Source organism: Chenopodium quinoa, unplaced genomic scaffold, assembly GCF_001683475.1.
Source record: "Chenopodium quinoa cultivar QQ74 unplaced genomic scaffold, ASM168347v1, whole genome shotgun sequence".
Taxonomy (NCBI): Eukaryota; Viridiplantae; Streptophyta; class Magnoliopsida; order Caryophyllales; family Amaranthaceae; genus Chenopodium; species Chenopodium quinoa.
In genome coordinates, this window is record NW_018744626.1 from 5,182,290 (window position 1) to 5,200,013 (window position 17,724).

Sequence of the window (17,724 nt, forward strand, 5' to 3'; positions counted from 1 at the left end):
CAATTAAGTCAGTTTGAATCATGTTTAAATTAGATCACATTTGGTTAATAAGTCATCTAGATTTTAGTTAGTTTAATTCCAACGTCTTATGACGATAATTAATTCATATTAGACATAATGTGTTGACATTATTTTATATCTAATTCAATAACTATAATTTCAAATTGAGTTTATTTTAAGGGTTTGTTTTGATTTACTGAATTGAATTGAACTGATTGGAGCAGAACTGAGCTGAATATTTTATGAGAGGATGAAATTAGGAACTGAACTGAACTGAAATTAAGCTGAAGAGAACCTGCCCTATTGAATATTTTAAAAGTGTTACATCATTTTCCCATCAAGAAAAATTTCTTTCGACAATTGAAAATTTACATTCTAATATAATTATGGTAATCACTATTTTATATGGTAAAAGTAAAACGCTTTATACAAAAAAATTAAAATCAAATGATGATCAACCATGAAAGTTTATAATTAATCATGAAAAGGTCATATCAAACTCAACAACTAACTCTTACCACATGAAAATAATGAGTGAATGCACATTTCAACTAGACCATTCTAGTTTTCCACCCTTCCCCTTTTTCCCTCTCCAAAAACACATCATTACTTCATAACCCTATTTGCCAACCCCTTTTTCTTTAATTAGAGTTTGTCTTAAAGATAATTAACACCCAATTAACAAAGGATAATTAGATAAGCTTTATTATAAAAAGTATTTAATTTAATTAAAAGTTAAAAAAAAAAAATTACAAAGAATGCCTTAAAACTACAATTAAAGCAGTAAATTGCACGGCCGTTACAAATGGCGCGGGACCCTTGAATTCTCTCTCCAAGACTCCAACAAACGCGGTTTCTCCAAGTCATACCTGCTTTGCTTTGCTGCTTCTCTTCTCTTCATTCTTATTTTCCTTTCTTTTCATCATTTTACAACGCACCTAAATTGTATATTCCTTTTCTTAAAATTGGTAAAACCCCTTAAAAATCCACTAATTTAATTTAGTTTAATTTAATTATTTAATCCTTGATTTTTTTTTGAAGAACGTTCAAAACCCCTTTTGAATATTTCATCCATTTTTCATCTTTTTCTGGGTTGGAGATTTTTTCTTCTTCTTCAAGGTACTATTTTTAACCCTTTTATTTGTAGTAATTTTAATTATTTATATTTTTCTTGTACCCAATTCAGATTTGATTGTAATTTTGTTTTTAATCCATTTTTTTAAATGGGTTTGAATGTTTGATTGTTCCTGTTTTATTCATTTTGATTGTTGATCAAAAGCTGGTTTGTGTTTCATGCTAATTATGGTTGTATAATAATGTGATTCCTTTTTGTGATTAATTATTTTTCTGAGATGGGTATCTTGTAATTTGTGATATTTTAGGCAACAGTTGTATGTTTAACTGGGTTTGATGTGGGTATTTTGTGTTGCGTAATCGGATACGAGTCAGTTTTTCCGGTCTACTAGTGATGTGTATCCTATCATATAATTGGTGATTGAGCAATAACTGTATTAATTTCGAATCCCAAACTACCAATTTTGGGGATATGCATTCTTTGGTTGTATGAATCTTGATTATAATTCAGGAATAGCCTAATCATGATGTGATTTCTTATCCTATGTGAAATGTCTATCCCTTTTTTTGTTGGTATTTAATGGTGATTTCATGTCAATCACAAAATTTGTTTCAGTTGGTTGCATATAATTCTCTTATTGATGTAAGTACTACTGAATTTGGATAATTAGTAAATTTTTTATGCATTCTTTTATGTTTATATAGTTTATTGAAAAGTTTTTGATTGTTGAATGGTTGCTAATTGAATGTCTTAAATTCTTTTGTACTTGGTAGATGATTGGTATGTATTATAATGACAGGCTTGTAGATTGTGTTAGATCAATTAGTTGCTCTAGAGCCTGGCTTTACTCTTCATTGCAAAGTCATCAGACTTTTTCATTTGTCAGAAAAAATCAATGGCGTATTGGAATTTCCTCATGGGGCATTTTGGGGGAGGATATTGAAAGATTTATCTGATTCGAGTTGAAGGATTTTTCAAAATGGTGCCCCTCATTTTAATGTCTGGTCTTATTCAAGAAGTTTGTTTTGAACTGGGTGTATTGTTTGCTATGGTTTTTTCATTCTTCAGTGTAGTGCTATTGAGTCATCCTACCTTTTTCTAACTTACATGTGTAAGTCTTTCCTGATGACTGACTAACCGAGGGTGGTAAGTTTCAATTATGGATGAGCAAAAAACATGTACAAGCTTCATTAGGTTTTTCGAGGTATTACTTGTATAAGCTGTATTGGAAAAGGCATTTAGAGGAAGTAACTTCATTGACACATTGTGGAATTGTAAGTGGTAGTTTGGTCTGATATTGAAAGGAGGAATAGAAGTGTCAGGGGTACAATTTTATCCTATTCAACCAACTTTATTCCTTAGGCTAGATTCATGCCATCCTTTATGCACAATTTGCACAAAACACGGCTGAAAATGAGGAATATAACATGTAATGACACCAACCTGCACAAAAACATAGCATACTAGAATGAGAGTTCTTCATGTAAAACTTGCTGCACTCTAGACTGGGGAAACTGTTCTCACATGACATCGCACTCTGCTTCTCTTCTCTTTGCCCTCTTTAATAGACGGAGGAAGAAGAGATCCTTTAAGGAGAACAGTAGAGTTCATTTCTTCTTTTTTATCCCAACATTGTTGAGAAAATAATTAAGATGGTGATCTGCATTGAAATGTAGTATGCAACATTCACCTTTATTGAAATTTAGTTGCAGCAGACCAGAACAGACACATTGCTTTCATAGGAGCCTATTTCAAACCACCTGTTGGGACCAAATATCGATAAGTATAATGAAATTATGAAGGCCAATATCATTGTAGTTTTGAGAAGGGTTAAATGCACTTACAAAGTTACCTGGCAGTGAGTGAAGGGAGTTTTTTATTTTTAATTTTCCTCTACCTAACGCTCTTTCTGATAGATGGTAAGAATTGCATTTAGATTTGGCTTAGTGAATAGTGACTCATAAAAATTTCCTGAGAGCTGCTAATATGATTTCATCTTAATTGTGATTTTGTTGCTACGAGACTGATATTATAAGCTTCTCCTATCTCTCTTTTGTAAGGTGGTAGGTAAGAGTTATACAAAGATTAAATTGTGATAATTGCTCATAATATTTTGTAATGAGTTGCCAATATTTTGGAGTAATATTTGTTTTCTAAAAGTTGAAGAAATGGGGTTAGCGCTTAGTTTCCTGTATTAAGTTCTTGTTGTAATGTATAGTATTGTCAGCAAGCACTCCAAATTGCTGAAACCAAGTTTATGTAAATTTCTTATGTGTGAATGCTTACTAAGCAGTAAGCACTTGATTGATTGATATTATTAGTCTTTAATGAGTTTAATCATTTGTTCTTGGATCCTAATAAATTTGTTATGCTTCAGAGTCGTGCCTTTCACCCACTTCTCTTGCCAATAAAGAATGGCTGAGGAAAATGATGATAAGGCTTCACTTGAAGATATGGAGGTGGAAAGTGGTGATATAATGACGAATATTGAATCAATGACCAAGGAAGATGGTGATAGCAGCATTGACCAGGGGAAAATGGAATCTGGCTTTATTGATGAGGAAGAAACAGATAAATTGGCTGATGGAACTTCAGATGCTTCAATCAAGGAAGAAGATGAAAATTCGAGAGGCAATATTACAGAGGTTGTTCTTTCAAAGAAATCCCTAACTGAAGATACTGATTTTTCTGTAGGTCAGCTGAGAAAAAAGTCTGACTTAGTTATTGTTGGTCCAAATCATAAATTTAATGTCCGTTCCCGCTATCGTAGTGCTTCAATTGGTTCCTGCCATGATATGTGCAAGTATGGCCATAGACACGAGTCAGAGAAGAAGACTAGTAGACTAGTACATCGAACAAATAGAGAAGCCCAGCCCTTAAAGAAGACAACTAGTGAAGACTTGGAAAATTGTGCGCTGGAGAAAGTGGCCAAGGTGAAAGAGCGGAAACGACGCACATCTCTTTCAGGTCCCATACCAGAGAAAGCTGTCCTAATGCGTATGGAGGATAATAATTCCCCTAAGAAAGACATAGACAAGTCAGTGATGAAGCGTGTGCAGAGTGAAATTAAGCCATCTACGGTTCCAAGTCCTGGAACTTCAAGCAGAAGTAAGACTAATACTCAAGCTGTCAAGAAACCAGTGACTCAAAGCCCAAATTTGCAGAAAAGCTTGACCCAAAAGGTTAAAGAAATAAAGACATTGAAGGAAGAGGGCAGTTATAGCAAGGGTGAAAAGGAGGTCAAGACAAAAGAGCCATTGTGTAGCCCTTTAGAGACATCACTGAAGAAGAAAACTGGGTATAGCAAGGGTGAAAAGGAGATCAAAGCAAAGGAGCCAATAAGTAATTCTCCGAAGACACCCCTGAAGAAATCTCCAAGCCTCAAAGCAAGACTGTACAAAAATCGCAAGAGTTCTTCTCGCTTCAAAAATCAGGTTAACCCTGAAGAAGCCAAAATTGATGCACATGATGATATTTCTGAGAACACAGTTTGCATGATTAGACCAAATTCAGATATATCTTCTGGTGAAAATTCACGATGTACTCCTCGGACCAGCAAAACCCAAGGATCTAAAGGTAGCAAAAAAGGAACTGGGTTCAGTCTGCTGTCTTCTTCATCTCGAGATTCTTCTCGGCATCAGGGCGGGGATCAGCAAGGTTCAGAGACTACAAAGAATAAACTGATTGTTATTAAAACAGAAGATGGTGGATCAAAATCTGTAACACCTAGAGCTAAATCAACTGTGAGTCGCAGGACGAAAATTTTAGATTTCAAAAATACCAAACAGACTGACACATTACGAGAAGATGGTTGGTCAAAAACTAGCACTTCAAGGGTTAAATCAACTGTGGAACCTAAAGTGAAACCAAGAAGGAAAGCGAAAAGTTCTCTTGAAGAGAAGGATGCTTCTGCTTGGAAAGTGAAATTCAAGAGAGGCACTGTGGTTGCCCTTCAGACTGCAAACAGTGCTCCCAGAAAACTTCGGTTTAAGAGAGGGAAAATTTTGGGTGAGGACCAAAATGCCAAGTCTGAGATTAAAAAATTGAAGAACGAGAATGATATGAGCAGTGAAACACAGGATGCTGAACCTGGACCAGAAAAAGTTCGTTTGAGACACCAAGAAGCATCAGAGAAAAAAGACGATGTAGATTTGAACAATGTGATTGAAGAGACTGCAAGCAAGCTTGTCAAGACTAGGAAAAGTAAGGTCAAAGCTTTGGTGGGTGCTTTTGAAACTGTGATGTCTCTTCGTGATCGCAAACGTTTGGTAGAACCTAGTGCCTCCTGACATGCAGAAATATGGTATGTATCATATAGCTTTCTTGTGTATAGTTATAGCTTTAAAGTCGAGTGACATGGTGTGAAGATAGCCATTTGTGTTTTCCTTTGTTCCCCTATATTCACTCATGGAGATGTTTGTACTCCATACCAGTGCTCATTTTGGAGGCTATTGTTTCTTTTCTGATGTATATATTTTGGGGATTCACATTTATAATTTTTTTCAATTGCTATACTAAGACATCTTCTGAATATTTTTTTCCCCCGTGTTTGGGATTTTCTTGCTTCAACTGCTTGGAACTAGAGAGAGTCCATAAAACTGAAGGCCAAGTGTTGTTGCAGTAGTTGAGTTAGTTAACATATGTATCACATTTGTCTGAACACAAAGGTGGGATGGATTGGTAGTATTCTCACGTTCTAGACATAAGGTCCCAGCGTATCAGGTCCGAGTGGAAACAAGTTAGACATTAGGCCTGTACTTGTACTGGGCTCTGTACCTGAGATATGAGCCAGGCGTAATGACAGTTGTTCATTCAACATCAACAAGACAATAACCCTTAGGCCTGAATAAATAGGAATTTAAACCATGATCAAAAGGTTTTTGTTTTTAATTATTGAGAATATCACAGCACCAGGAGTAATGAGAATATTCGATTACCAAGATTGTAAAATGAAGCCAAAAATATGATAGAATCCATAAAATCTGCTTACTCTGATTGATATATGCAGTAAATCTAAACAAGGGTAAGAAATGATCTGTACAAAATTGATATTAATTCTGGCATATTCATCCAGAAATCATAACATAATAAAAACAAGAACTGGAAGCCCATGAAACATTATGTGAAGATGTGGCTGTCACACTATGATTACTGACACTGTAACTTCACCAACCACAGAAAATACTAAAGAGGCTATATATCTTTCCAACCTGTCAGATTTCAGGGATTGGTTCCATAGAGAGTTCTGGTGATCCAGCACATAATCATAGCCCACAATTTAGTTATATCTTATGTATATTTACAAAAACTCCGCTCTACATGATATGAAGAGAGCCTGCCATAGAGAGAGTTTCGAGGCCGTGGGGCCCACGTCACAGGGGTTGAGAGAGGATGGGTGGGTTAAATTACCCTTTTAAGAAAAATGGAAAATTGTTTTGGGATTGAGTAAAATGGAATACAAGACAATTGTTTAAGGACGAAGAGAGTAGTTGTTGGTAATCCTTGGTGTTTTAAGGCGAATTGGTTGATTTTCAGACCACGGGCGATTGGCATGCAGAAGAGTTGGGACTGCATTGCTGTTTTAGCTACTGAAATGTAGTCAAACTTATAGGGAATTAGGAATCAATGTCTTAAACTCTTGAAGACATGTATCATAATATGAACTGTTAGTATATAGTTAAATTGGAATTTATAATTAATTAAATTCATATAATGACAATCTAGAAGAACAGAGGGTTGAGAGAGGCAGGTTGCTGGCTTTGATGATAGTAAGTATACACAGACAACTGTTGTATTGACTAGATTTATGTCGGAGGGCCTTTTGTCTTTGTCATATGGACCCGAGTTTCGTTTCTTCAATCACTTCTGGATAACCAGAAGAGTGAGAAGACTCTAGCTTAGCTGAGGACAAATTGTAGTTTTTACTGTTTTTTTTTTTTTTTTTCATTCTTACAAATAAGTTTGATAAGAGACAAGATTTAGTTAACTTAGGGCCTGTTCTCATTGACTGAACTGAGCTGAGCTGAGCTGAGCTGAACTGAAATGAACTGAAATGAATATTTTATAAGAGAAGGAAATTAGGAGATGAACTGAACTGAACTAAATTTCAACGTAAGAGAACAGACCCTTATTCATTGCATGCAGACTAGTTCCAAGCACTTTATAAGAAAGTGTAAAAAAAGTTTAGAAACAATGACGTGTAACCTAAATGAAAACCTGACAAAAGACCGTACCTAGTTACCCAATCAGCCAATCCTAATATGATTGATCTGTTAGAATAAGATCTTAACCGAATAGGCCTGCAAGTTGTAAGGTCTTACGACGAAGGAGTTTGTAGTTCTGTACTGTATTATTTGCTTGGATGCTTATGAAGTCTGAGTTTAGTGATTGATTTCGAGTAGATTCCCTGACCTTAAATCGAATCTTTCTTGGAAAAAAAAATAAATTTTTGCTCAAAATTTTGGATTTGTAACCTTCAGTGCTGCATAGAAAAATGTTGCTGATTAAGTAAAGATGATTAATCTGAATAAGAAGCCAAAAGTTTGTTAGCATTATTTAGCCGTTTGGAATTTGGAGGGTGGTTGTCTTTGTCAACCATCCTATCATGTAGCTGTCAGTGGTCCTTGTGTTACAACTCAGATGATCGTCGACTTTGATGCTTAGAAAAGACATCATCTCCTATTCTCATTAACTCCGTACATAAATTTGCCTGTTGCCTATAATCTTGGATAGTCTGATTTATCATATTCATACAATTAATTTTCTTATGTGAAGCTTCCTGCCACTATGAATTTTTCGCAACGGTCCCACGTATCATGAGCATATCAAAATTGTGGTGTGCATCTGTTAAGCTTAAATGTAACTGGTCCTGTCAATGCAATGTTCTGAGATTGGATTCTGCAGGATAAAAGTTTGTTTCTCTTTTTCTTAAAAGTAGAGCTTCTGGTTAAGCAGCCAGTCCATTTTCCCTATGTCTTGATGCTCAAACCACCTCTATCATATTCCAAGCTGAGTCGAAAATAAAGTACTTCCTATGCCTTGACATGTATTCCAAGCCACACAAACAAATGGCTAAAAGTCGAACGAAAGAAAGTAGTTATGCTTTTCTTGAGGCAGTCTATAATTACAGTTACAATGTGGGCATAAGTTCTATCAAGTTTCTAGAATTGGATCTTAGAACTTCTTTGGTTTGAAGAATTATTAGGTTAGACCTTGGCGGCTCGTTCTGTGGTCCTGGCCTAAGAATCCTAGCTAATCCACATTTAGAAAGATGATGTTGGTGACTTGAGCAAACTCCCCACTCCACCAAGAGTTCAAACTCCTCCACCCATCCCACTTTTATTTTTTACTCATAAAAGGAAGAATTTTATTATTGAGTAATCATTGCAAAATAACATCCAAATATCTGCTTTGATTACAGAAATAAGATAAATCAGTTGTCTGACTAATGAGTGATCTTTTTATTGTTCTTTCTTTTATATTGTAACTTTTTTCTGTGGATTTGTACTTTTGTTTGCCATTGGTTTCTTTTCTGTCGATAAATTGCAACAGCTTCTGTTAAAATGCAAGGGTAATATTGCAAGTGTCTTAAGAAACAATATTATTAGTTCTGTTTTTCTGTTAGCTGTAACTGTAGTCCTCCCCTTTTTTTTTCATGTTGTCATGACCAAAATAGGAAAACTCGTGACAAAAGAGATGGGAATATTTGCCTGTGTTGAGAGAGGCAGGAAAACATGTACCTGAAGTAGTATGTTAATATTGTTGAAGGACAAACAACGGAGGAAAGTGTTTAACATAAAAAATAAAAGCATAACACGGTGTCATGGCCTATAGTAGAGTTTTCATTGATCGATTTAGCATAGTGCAAACTTGAATGCATATATAAAGCTTAAACTTGCTGAGGGATTTGTGCTTAATATTTATGGACATGTCACATGTTGCATCTGCATATATATTTAAGATGAAAAATCTCATTATAAGGTACAGGGAAGTTGGAAATTCGTCTCTGAACAACATTCCTTAACTACTCCTTTTTCTTGTATTGTATATTGTTCTGATGGTTATTTTGTATAGATGGTACAAATATATGTTCGAAGATAGCTTTATATCAATTGTAACACAGTAAAAGAAAAAAGAAATTAACTTATAATCAACAACTAATGATCTAATGCATTTACATTTTACCAAAACTGCACTAAGGGAGCTAAAAAAAACCTCTAGATCATAAACAATCGCCTCAACTCCGTTGAATGTGATGGTTGGAATGTAACTGACTGCTTGTTTGTTGTGACGATGTCTGTTGTTGCCTCTGTAAAGCTGCCATCCTGTTGTAGAGATCTATGTTCATAGACTGCATGTAAATTGTGATGGGGTTAGTTATTAAACATAAGGTAATAACAGAAACATGTAACACTTTCTATCTCAGCTAGTTAAGAGAGTTATTGTTATTGTTTATTTGTCTTAGGAGCAAAATTTTGAGCCATCATATTGACTGAAGTCTGCGACAAATTCACACCCTGAGTCTGCACATTCTTTGTTGTATAAATAGTTTATAATCAAAACAAATTCTTCTTATGTTATCAAGGGAATGACTTTTGTCATGCATTGGTTATTTTACTGTTATGAGTGTCTTAAGCAGTGTAAAAATTGAAGTTACATCAGATAGTGTTCTCCCCCTCAAAAATGAAGAGCTGGCAATTCAGTTAAACTGGTTGGGGTTAGCTTTTGCTTTGAGGTAATTTCGTGTTATGCTAAAAATTTATAATGTTAAATGGGTAAATTTCAAACTGTCCGGGTTTGTTTGGGTCGATCTTGGCTTTCTCTCAGTAACTTCAGCTTTCAGGTGAGGTATAGGGTTGAAGAAAATTAAAAAATAATTAAAAAAAAAAAGTCTGCAACACCATGTTGTACTTGCCTGTGCCAGAAGTGTGCTGTAGGGATCTTGTAAAGGAGCAGAACAGCTGGTTCCGGGATCTGCAGGGTTTGCCTGCTGGGAAGATGCAGGAATCATCTGAGGGACGACAAAGGCAGGTGGTACAAATGCAGAGGTAGCAGTGCCAACTTGTGTAGGATGAATCATTGAGGGCATTGACTGAGGTGCTGGGTGGGAGGCACCCATGCTAGTTGTGTCGAGCATGCCCATACCCATTCCTAGGCCAGCTCCCATTCCCACTCTCGCCAAGAGGGACATCTGATGAAAGTGTTGCTGCATCCCTAAAGGCATCATTATCTGGGGCATAAATCTCGCATTAGTCATCATCTGAACTTGTGCTTGAAGCTGCTTTAGGTACTCTATCACCTCATCCAACATTGATGCTTTATCTGTCTGTTGCATTTCAGAATTGAAATTAGTACAAAGCTGAGATAATAGATTATTTAATGTTTTTTTAATGGATCTCAAATTTGCTAATATTCTTACCTTGCTTGCATTTGGAACTAGCTTCTGCAGAGCTTTCATCTTTTGGTTGATACGATCTCTTCTTCGCTGTAATATTATTTTTTTGAACAATTAGAATCACAGTCATATCAGGTATGCTATTTCTGAATTTGCTCCAAATAAGATAACTACTTTTGTGCATGTTCTAGGAAAAATATTTTCTTTTGAAGTTGTTATTAGAATTGCTAGTAGGTAATGAAGAATTTGATCATTAATAAATTTACCCTTTCAGACTGATTATGAACAGCAGCTGCCCTTCCTTTTCTTGTTGTGTATGATCGACCTGTTTCTCCCTTTGTTTCTCGCTCTTCTTCTTGGTTTTCCTGTTACAAGTGTTAAAGCATAAAACTATAAGTTCTCGTGCTAAAATTGTTAGAGAGTGGCCTAGCCAAAGACGCGAGGAATTCTACAGAATTTCAGACTTCAGGATTTTATTGTGCTAAAAGGTATTTGCAAGGTTAAATCTTATACAAAGTCATTACTCTTATTTCAGAATAAACCTGGTTACTCATCAAGGACAAGTGCTGAGTACAACTCATATTCGAGCATATAACGCTTGATTGCTTTGATTAGGATTGAACAACTCAATTATTGGATATAGAAAACACCGGTGAAACACAATCAGATAGGCAGACAGATACCAGACAAGGGAAATGGGTAAAATGAAGGTACTAGCTCACATGTAGAAGAAAAACATAGGAAACTAGTCTGACAATTAATTGATAAAGGCATGACAGTTTAGGAATTAATGTGTACTCCGGTATTTCAGTATCTGAGACAAGTCTATCTTCATGAGCAATAATAGTTAAATGTTGCAACAAAACAATTACTTAACATATAAAATGGTCTCGCTTATCTCAATTTGTATCGTTTGATTTATGTTATTATTTTTTTCCATCATTGGCATTGAATAAAGCAAAAATTCAGCTATAAAAAGGGGAATAAGATCAAATTACCGAGCCATCATGGCAAGCAGAATCCTCGTCGGTGGTAGTCTTTGTTCTTGTACAACTCCTTGGAGACTCAAACGACGCCCATGTCATCATAGTAGTGTCATTAATATTACTATTATTATTATTGTTGTTGTTGTTGTTGCTGTTGTTTATATTATGGTTGTTGTTGTTGTTGTTACTGCTGTCCTTACAAAAAGCAGCGTTTGCACTAGCACACGCGCTCATCTCATGATCGTTGGTATTATTCCTTGCTGCACAATTTTCAGACTCAGAGCGTGTCCGTTTCTTCATCAGTCCGGGAGGAGGGGGTGGCAGTGGGCCTACCGGTGTCTGTATGTGTCCAGAATTCTCAGCCCATTTTCCTCCAGAAGACGCCACAACTGATGACCCGACATTTTCCATGTTCTGAATGCCTGATTGCTGATGAGATGCTGAGGCAGTCATTAAATTCGGGCTTTGTTTGCTGTTGCAGTAAGTTGCCTGGTGAACTATGGACTCTAGTGTGTCTGTAACCCTGCCTACACCACCATTCCATGTGCCCTTTGATGGCGCAGTCGTTGGAGCCTGAAAAATTCCTCCTAATTCGTGCATGGCTAGTTGTCCATTTTCCCATGTTAGCTCTGCTACCTCAAAATTTGCCCTGAAACATAACAAATGTTAGATTAACACAATGCTAACCATCAATTCTTAACATAATCAATAAGTTAAATTTCTGCTGAATTTCATTACTAAAAGATTATTGACTATATATTCATAAAGCTGTAACATAAGATTCTGCTGAGACAGATATTAGAAAAAAAAAAAAAACAGGGAAAAAAAAAAAGGAACATACATCAATAACTCCTATAGAAAAGTAGTTCACACTGACCAAAACTTGTTGTATGAATAAAAACAAGAACACAAAAAAATTGTTTTGAGTCAAATTATGAACTAGCAGAAAACTGTAAAGAAAAACAACCCATTTGCCTAAGGCAAGATTATATTACTGCGATTCAAATGTACGCAATTTTATCCTTAACAGAAAGACGAAAAATGCACAAGACAAAACGTCGAGAAGGGAACGAGCAATAAGCATACATGGGAACAAGCTGAGAGAAGCTCTGTTGTTGGTGTTGTTGGTGTTGCTGGAAATGGTTGTGATGGGAGACTAAGTCCACGTGAGAGGATCTGTTACCTTCACCTTGGTTAAGGTCTTGTCTTTGGTGACTTAGATTCCAATTGGGTACTATACACTGACTCATGATTTTCTCTCCTCCTTTCTTTTTTCTATTTTTTTTGGATTTTTTTATTTTTTTTTTCTCTTTGTTTCTAATTTATCTATAAAAATAAAGGGGGTGTTTTGTGAATATATGAGAGCTGGAAAATTTTATTTGGCAGCTCACATGTATGTCTTTGTCTCATTGATATTGACCATTTTTGGTTTTGTTGATAAGGAGTTAACACAAAACATGTGGTAAGCAAAGAAGAGAATATTACCACTAGTTTCAAGGACTATGACCATCTCTAAAGAGGGAACTTTGAGGGGTCATCAGAATAATTATTATTGGTGCATATATGTTTTCCACAATCGTTTTTTAATTTCGCATAATTAACATGATATAATTTCGAAAATGGTATACAGTACATTCGAGTTTTTTTTTTTTATTTTAATAATCATTAGTCATTCAATTTGTGTTTTCCACTTTCAGGTGCTTATCTATAACCCTATCCCGCCTAAAGGCTATATCGCCGAGGTCACCCTACATATATATATGCTTATATTTAGAGCAATATGATCCAGTTGTTAATTAGGTTAAAACAAATGATTATGCATCACTTATCTACATCCAAATTGTGTGAAATATCTTTTATTTTTAATGTTTTTGGGTGTTTGTGGAAAGATATAAATCAAAGTTTCATTACTGGGGGGTCAGGGTGGCCTATAATAATAATTGATTGGCTAAGGTCATTTGGTAGTATTGCTGCTTATCACCATCAAATTTTTTGGTTGTATGGACCAGTTTTGTCCCCCCCCCCCCCCCCTATTCTCTGCCCCAAGAGCTTCTTTTATCTTAATTACATTTGGAGGTTTAGTTGAGTCACTTATTGATTGACCCTTTAATACACCTTTCTTCATTATAATGTTTTTTGGCTAAGTGGATTTTTTGTGTTTATGGGATCGGATTTTAACAAATTCAAGAACGATTAGCAAAGAGCGGCGGGAACATATAGATTTAGGTACGTGGTTTAATTTACCAACGACGTGTAAACTATGTCCACGAGTAGACAAGAAGAAGTATCATATTAGCTTGAAACCTATTTATGGAGTTTATATATATAATTCTGCTTAAAATCAAAATTGAAATACTTTTAATATCTTATCTATTGGATTGTTTTCACTGATAATTAAGTTAATTAAATGTTAAAACATGGACATATAGTTTGGATTTATGAATCAAGACCCCTTTTTCCTTACAATATCACATATTTTGGTATTTTATTTTTATGTTGGAAGGGAAAAAAAAACTTATTAAACTAAGGGCTTGTTTGACATGGGTTTTTTTTTTTTTTTTTTTAATTTTTAGTTTTTTTAAAAATAAATAAATAAATAAATAAAAAGCAAAAAACAGAAAAAAAGAAAAAGGTGTTTCTACTTTTTTTTTTTTTTTGGTCAGTTTTCAAAATTATCATAATCTTAATAAGTTTGATTAACTTTTCATTCATTATATATTTATATGACATATATTATATGACTTTGAAAAAAAAAACAAAAAAACCACCGTGTTGCTAAACGAACCTTGAGTTATTTTGTTGATCAGAACCACGAGACTAGTACAAAAGTCTTAAGTGATCGAACTTTCCACCCAAAGAACTGCAATTGGTGAGGATCAAACATAACCCTTCAAAAATAAAATGTAAATTCATACAACATGAGTGCATGGTTCACCTTTGTTGTGTTCAATGAAGTATGTAATATCCCATATAGTATGAATGAAGTACTACTATACGTAGGTTGTTTTATAAGTTCAAAGAAGCCATATGTAAGTTTAATTAAAGAAAAATATTTTAAGTGAAGTTCAAACTAATAATAATAGCATAATAAAATCAAGTGCATAAAATGCACAAATATTAATTATATTAATCACTCACAACGGCTTGTCACCCCACTTTCTAGATCAACCTTTTATGATGTCTTTTGTGCATGTTAAATTATTTGAGGTGAATATTAATACCAGTAGTTTCTTTTTACCTTATTTCATAAAATGTGTTACAGATTTCTAAGACTAAAAAATTATGAAAACAAGATTAAAAAGACTAAACTTTGTTGTTGGTTGGCTTAATAGTTACTATTTACTACTACTCCTCCATATGAAAAAAAATTAACATTGTATCAACAAAAAAATACAAAGAATACACATAAAATATTAAAAATCAATTTAACAAGATTAGGGTATGTTCTATTCAGCTTCATTCCAGTTCAGTTCTATTCAGTTCAGCTACAATTAGTTCAGCTCAATTCCTAATTTCCTTCTCTCATAAAATATTCATTTCATTTCAGTTCAGTTCAGCTTAGTTTAATAAATCAGAACAGGCCATTAATCTTGATTTTTTTTTTTTTTGCTATATATTCGCATAACTATACGATCAACACATACGGCTTATAACTAAACCAAGATGTCAGGTCAAACTATAACTTACTAGTAAACTAATACGAGTACAAAATACAGAGTATTAAGTTCAAATACAGACCAAATCACATTATTTCAAGTGAAGAAACATAACCGTCTTTTATTTAGATACAAATCACACTCGTTTTCAAAACCTACTTTTAAAAAGTGAAACACTCGACTGAGGATGAGCTACTAGTCCTGTAGTCCAGTACAACGGTTAAAAAAAAAAAGGAAATAATTACCATCTTTTTGGAAACATTGGAATATAAAAAACCTGAAAGATTTTCCTTTACTTGTTTGTTTGTATTTTACAGTTAAAGGCCACATAATTTAATGTCTTCTTAATTCCAGATTTGGTTGGTTGAGAGGATTCGTCGTCTATTGATGAGGGTTTGGTGGAAGGGACCCAACTCACCCAAGAAACTAATGATTAGGACAATTATTATATTAATTGATTTATTTTGACAAATCTAGTAAGTTTCATCTAATTAGTACTCAACTACTCTTTAATTTATATTTTTATGGAAGTACTCTATTTGGTGTTAGTTAAGGTACTTTTTGTTGCACGTTTTAACTTTTAAAGCAATGTTTAAGATAGTGTGCTTATACTCGTATATTAGAAAACTACAGAATACAATATTATTTTGTTTCTTTGATCATTATTAATATTGTATTTGTAATTATATACGAAAGGACGATACTCATATCTGTATCAGTAAAAACCAAAAAACTTTGATATTGTATTATTAAAGTATTTATTATTACAATGAGTCAAGCAAAAACCTACCTGATTTTATCTCAAGTTGTTCGGCTTCGGTTCGGGTCGAGTTCGGGTTTCTCATGATTATTTTGGGTCGATTTCGGGTCGGGTCAGGTGTTGTTAGCCTAATATTCACAAGTCAGGTGTTGTTAGCCTAATATTCACAAATGGTGTAGCTTACATTGCTTATCCCTAGTTTTTTTTTTATTATTATTATTATTTTTTGGCCTATCGCCAGTTTACACATATACATATACATAGCCATCCAATGCAATTTCAAAATTTTCAAATTTGGATTATTTATTTAAGATTATGAGAGTGACTTCATTGGACATGTATGAAATACTACTAATTGCTAAATGGATGATTTTAAGATTAATGACTTATGTAGCTAAGGTTACAAATAAGCATTTCACATAACATATGTTGATATTTAGTTAAGAAAGATCTTGCTACCAAATACCTTTCGGGATGTTGAATAACCATTTAAAATTACATTTTTTTTTATTACAATTGTTTATATTTAAGTCAATTAATTAATTTATCTAAAATGAGTACCAATCAAATAGTAACACTTACAAAAAATGGTGAGAGAATTATTTTTCGGCAAATTATTACTCCGTATTATAATAGGTATTATTGAAAAGTCAACAATGGCTGGCTTATTATTTGCGTAGTGGGAAAACATCAGAAAATCATTTATCGCACCATAACATAAAATTAAATGCAAGTTTTTTTGAATTTTATTTCTTGCATCAGCAATGCTACATGTCCTTAGTACCACATGTTATGTTTTGACACTCATTTTAAAATTACCATGGTCCTCTTATATGGCCACCATGTGTCACTGCCAATCATTTTCAACCAGTAAGATGAGAGATTGAGATTCTCAACTGCCTAACCTGTGGCTTCTATTGACTCCTCCTTTGATTCTTGCTAGCTGCTAAGTGATTGCTGTGATTTATTGAGCTAAACTGAATTAAATTAAATTGAATAGAATTGATTGGAGTTGAACTGAAATGAATAAAGTTAAAATGAATTGTTTATAAGAGAAGAAAATTAGGAGCTAAGCTGAACTGAACTGAATTGATTGAAGCTAAATTAAAATGAAATTAAACTAAAGAGAACAAGCCCTAAATACCTTAAGGTATTTAAAAAAATAAAAATAAAATTACTCGTATTGCCGTTACTATGTGTTTTTAAAGTGTTACATTTAATTTTTTTACTTAATTATTTTACTAATATACAAAAATAAATAAATGCTACTCCATTGTTGGATTCGTCATAATGTATATTTCATAATATCAATTTTCTTATAACTTTACTACTATATAATTAAATACATTAACGGTCAAAGTTGTGTCTCTGCATACGTATTTGATCAAAGTGTACGTAACACTTAAAACAACACATAGAGAATATAATTTTTTTTTTTTTTTTTTTTTGTAGGTAAGGAGAAATACCTTATCAAGTCGGATTTTTTTTTATAGATCAACCAGATTTGAGTTGTGTTCTTGGGGGAGAGTAAAGGAATCCTCATCTCAAAATGCATCTAATGAGGTTCGATCCTACAATCTCATCATTGTGAGATGCAAAATTTTCCATAAACTTAATCAAGCATTCTTAGTTATGGATATAATTAAAGCATGATTTTATTAGATATATATAATAACATGAATTATGAAAGTTTACATTACATTGTAAAGGTTGAACGATGAGAGACTGATAAAGGACTAAATGTTATTTCCTCATTATTTGATTACTTTATTCACTTTATTTCCCTTTTATTACTTGCTTTATTTCCTATTTTGAAAACTTTAAACAATAGTATTTTGTTTGTGATGAAAAAA

The 17,724-nt window shown here is 33.8% G+C and overlaps 2 protein-coding genes across 3 annotated transcripts; one reads left to right on the plus strand and one right to left on the minus strand.

Moving 5' to 3' along the window:
- The first annotated feature begins 399 nt into the window (after window positions 1-399).
- On the plus strand, window positions 400-5,644 carry LOC110700656. 2 transcript variants are annotated; one of them, XM_021878228.1, is made up of 2 exons: window positions 400-1,119; window positions 3,453-5,644. In XM_021878228.1, the coding sequence occupies exon 2, from the start codon at window positions 3,490-3,492 to the stop codon at window positions 5,362-5,364; it is 1,875 nt and encodes a 624-aa protein (XP_021733920.1). In that variant the 5' UTR covers window positions 400-1,119; window positions 3,453-3,489; the 3' UTR covers window positions 5,365-5,644. The 2 variants fall into 2 exon arrangements, with proteins under 2 accessions (XP_021733920.1, XP_021733921.1); XM_021878229.1 differs by lacking the exon at window positions 400-1,119 and adding an exon at window positions 1,883-2,057.
- Window positions 5,645-9,081: 3,437 nt separating this feature from the next.
- On the minus strand, window positions 9,082-13,372 carry LOC110700658 (transcription factor PIF7-like). The gene is made up of 6 exons (XM_021878230.1): window positions 12,542-13,372; window positions 11,468-12,104; window positions 10,736-10,834; window positions 10,494-10,559; window positions 9,990-10,400; window positions 9,082-9,425 (listed from the first exon to the last, which is right to left on the minus strand). The coding sequence occupies exons 1-6, from the start codon at window positions 12,703-12,705 to the stop codon at window positions 9,312-9,314; spliced, it is 1,491 nt and encodes a 496-aa protein (XP_021733922.1). The 5' UTR covers window positions 12,706-13,372; the 3' UTR covers window positions 9,082-9,311.
- Between the last annotated feature and the right edge of the window lie 4,352 nt (window positions 13,373-17,724).

Excerpts from the sequence above, each read along its gene's own strand:
- LOC110700656 (XM_021878228.1), top strand. The coding sequence starts at position 3,490 with ATGGCTGAGGAAAATGATGATAAGGCTTCACTTGAAGATATGGAGGTG.
- LOC110700658 (XM_021878230.1), bottom strand. The coding sequence starts at position 12,705 with ATGAGTCAGTGTATAGTACCCAATTGGAATCTAAGTCACCAAAGACAA. Across the intron at positions 12,105-12,541 it reads TTCTCTCAGCTTGTTCCCAT|GGCAAATTTTGAGGTAGCAG; the intron begins GTATGCTTATTG and ends GTTATGTTTCAG. Across the intron at positions 10,401-10,493 it reads TAGTTCCAAATGCAAGCAAG|ACAGATAAAGCATCAATGTT; the intron begins GTAAGAATATTA and ends GAAATGCAACAG.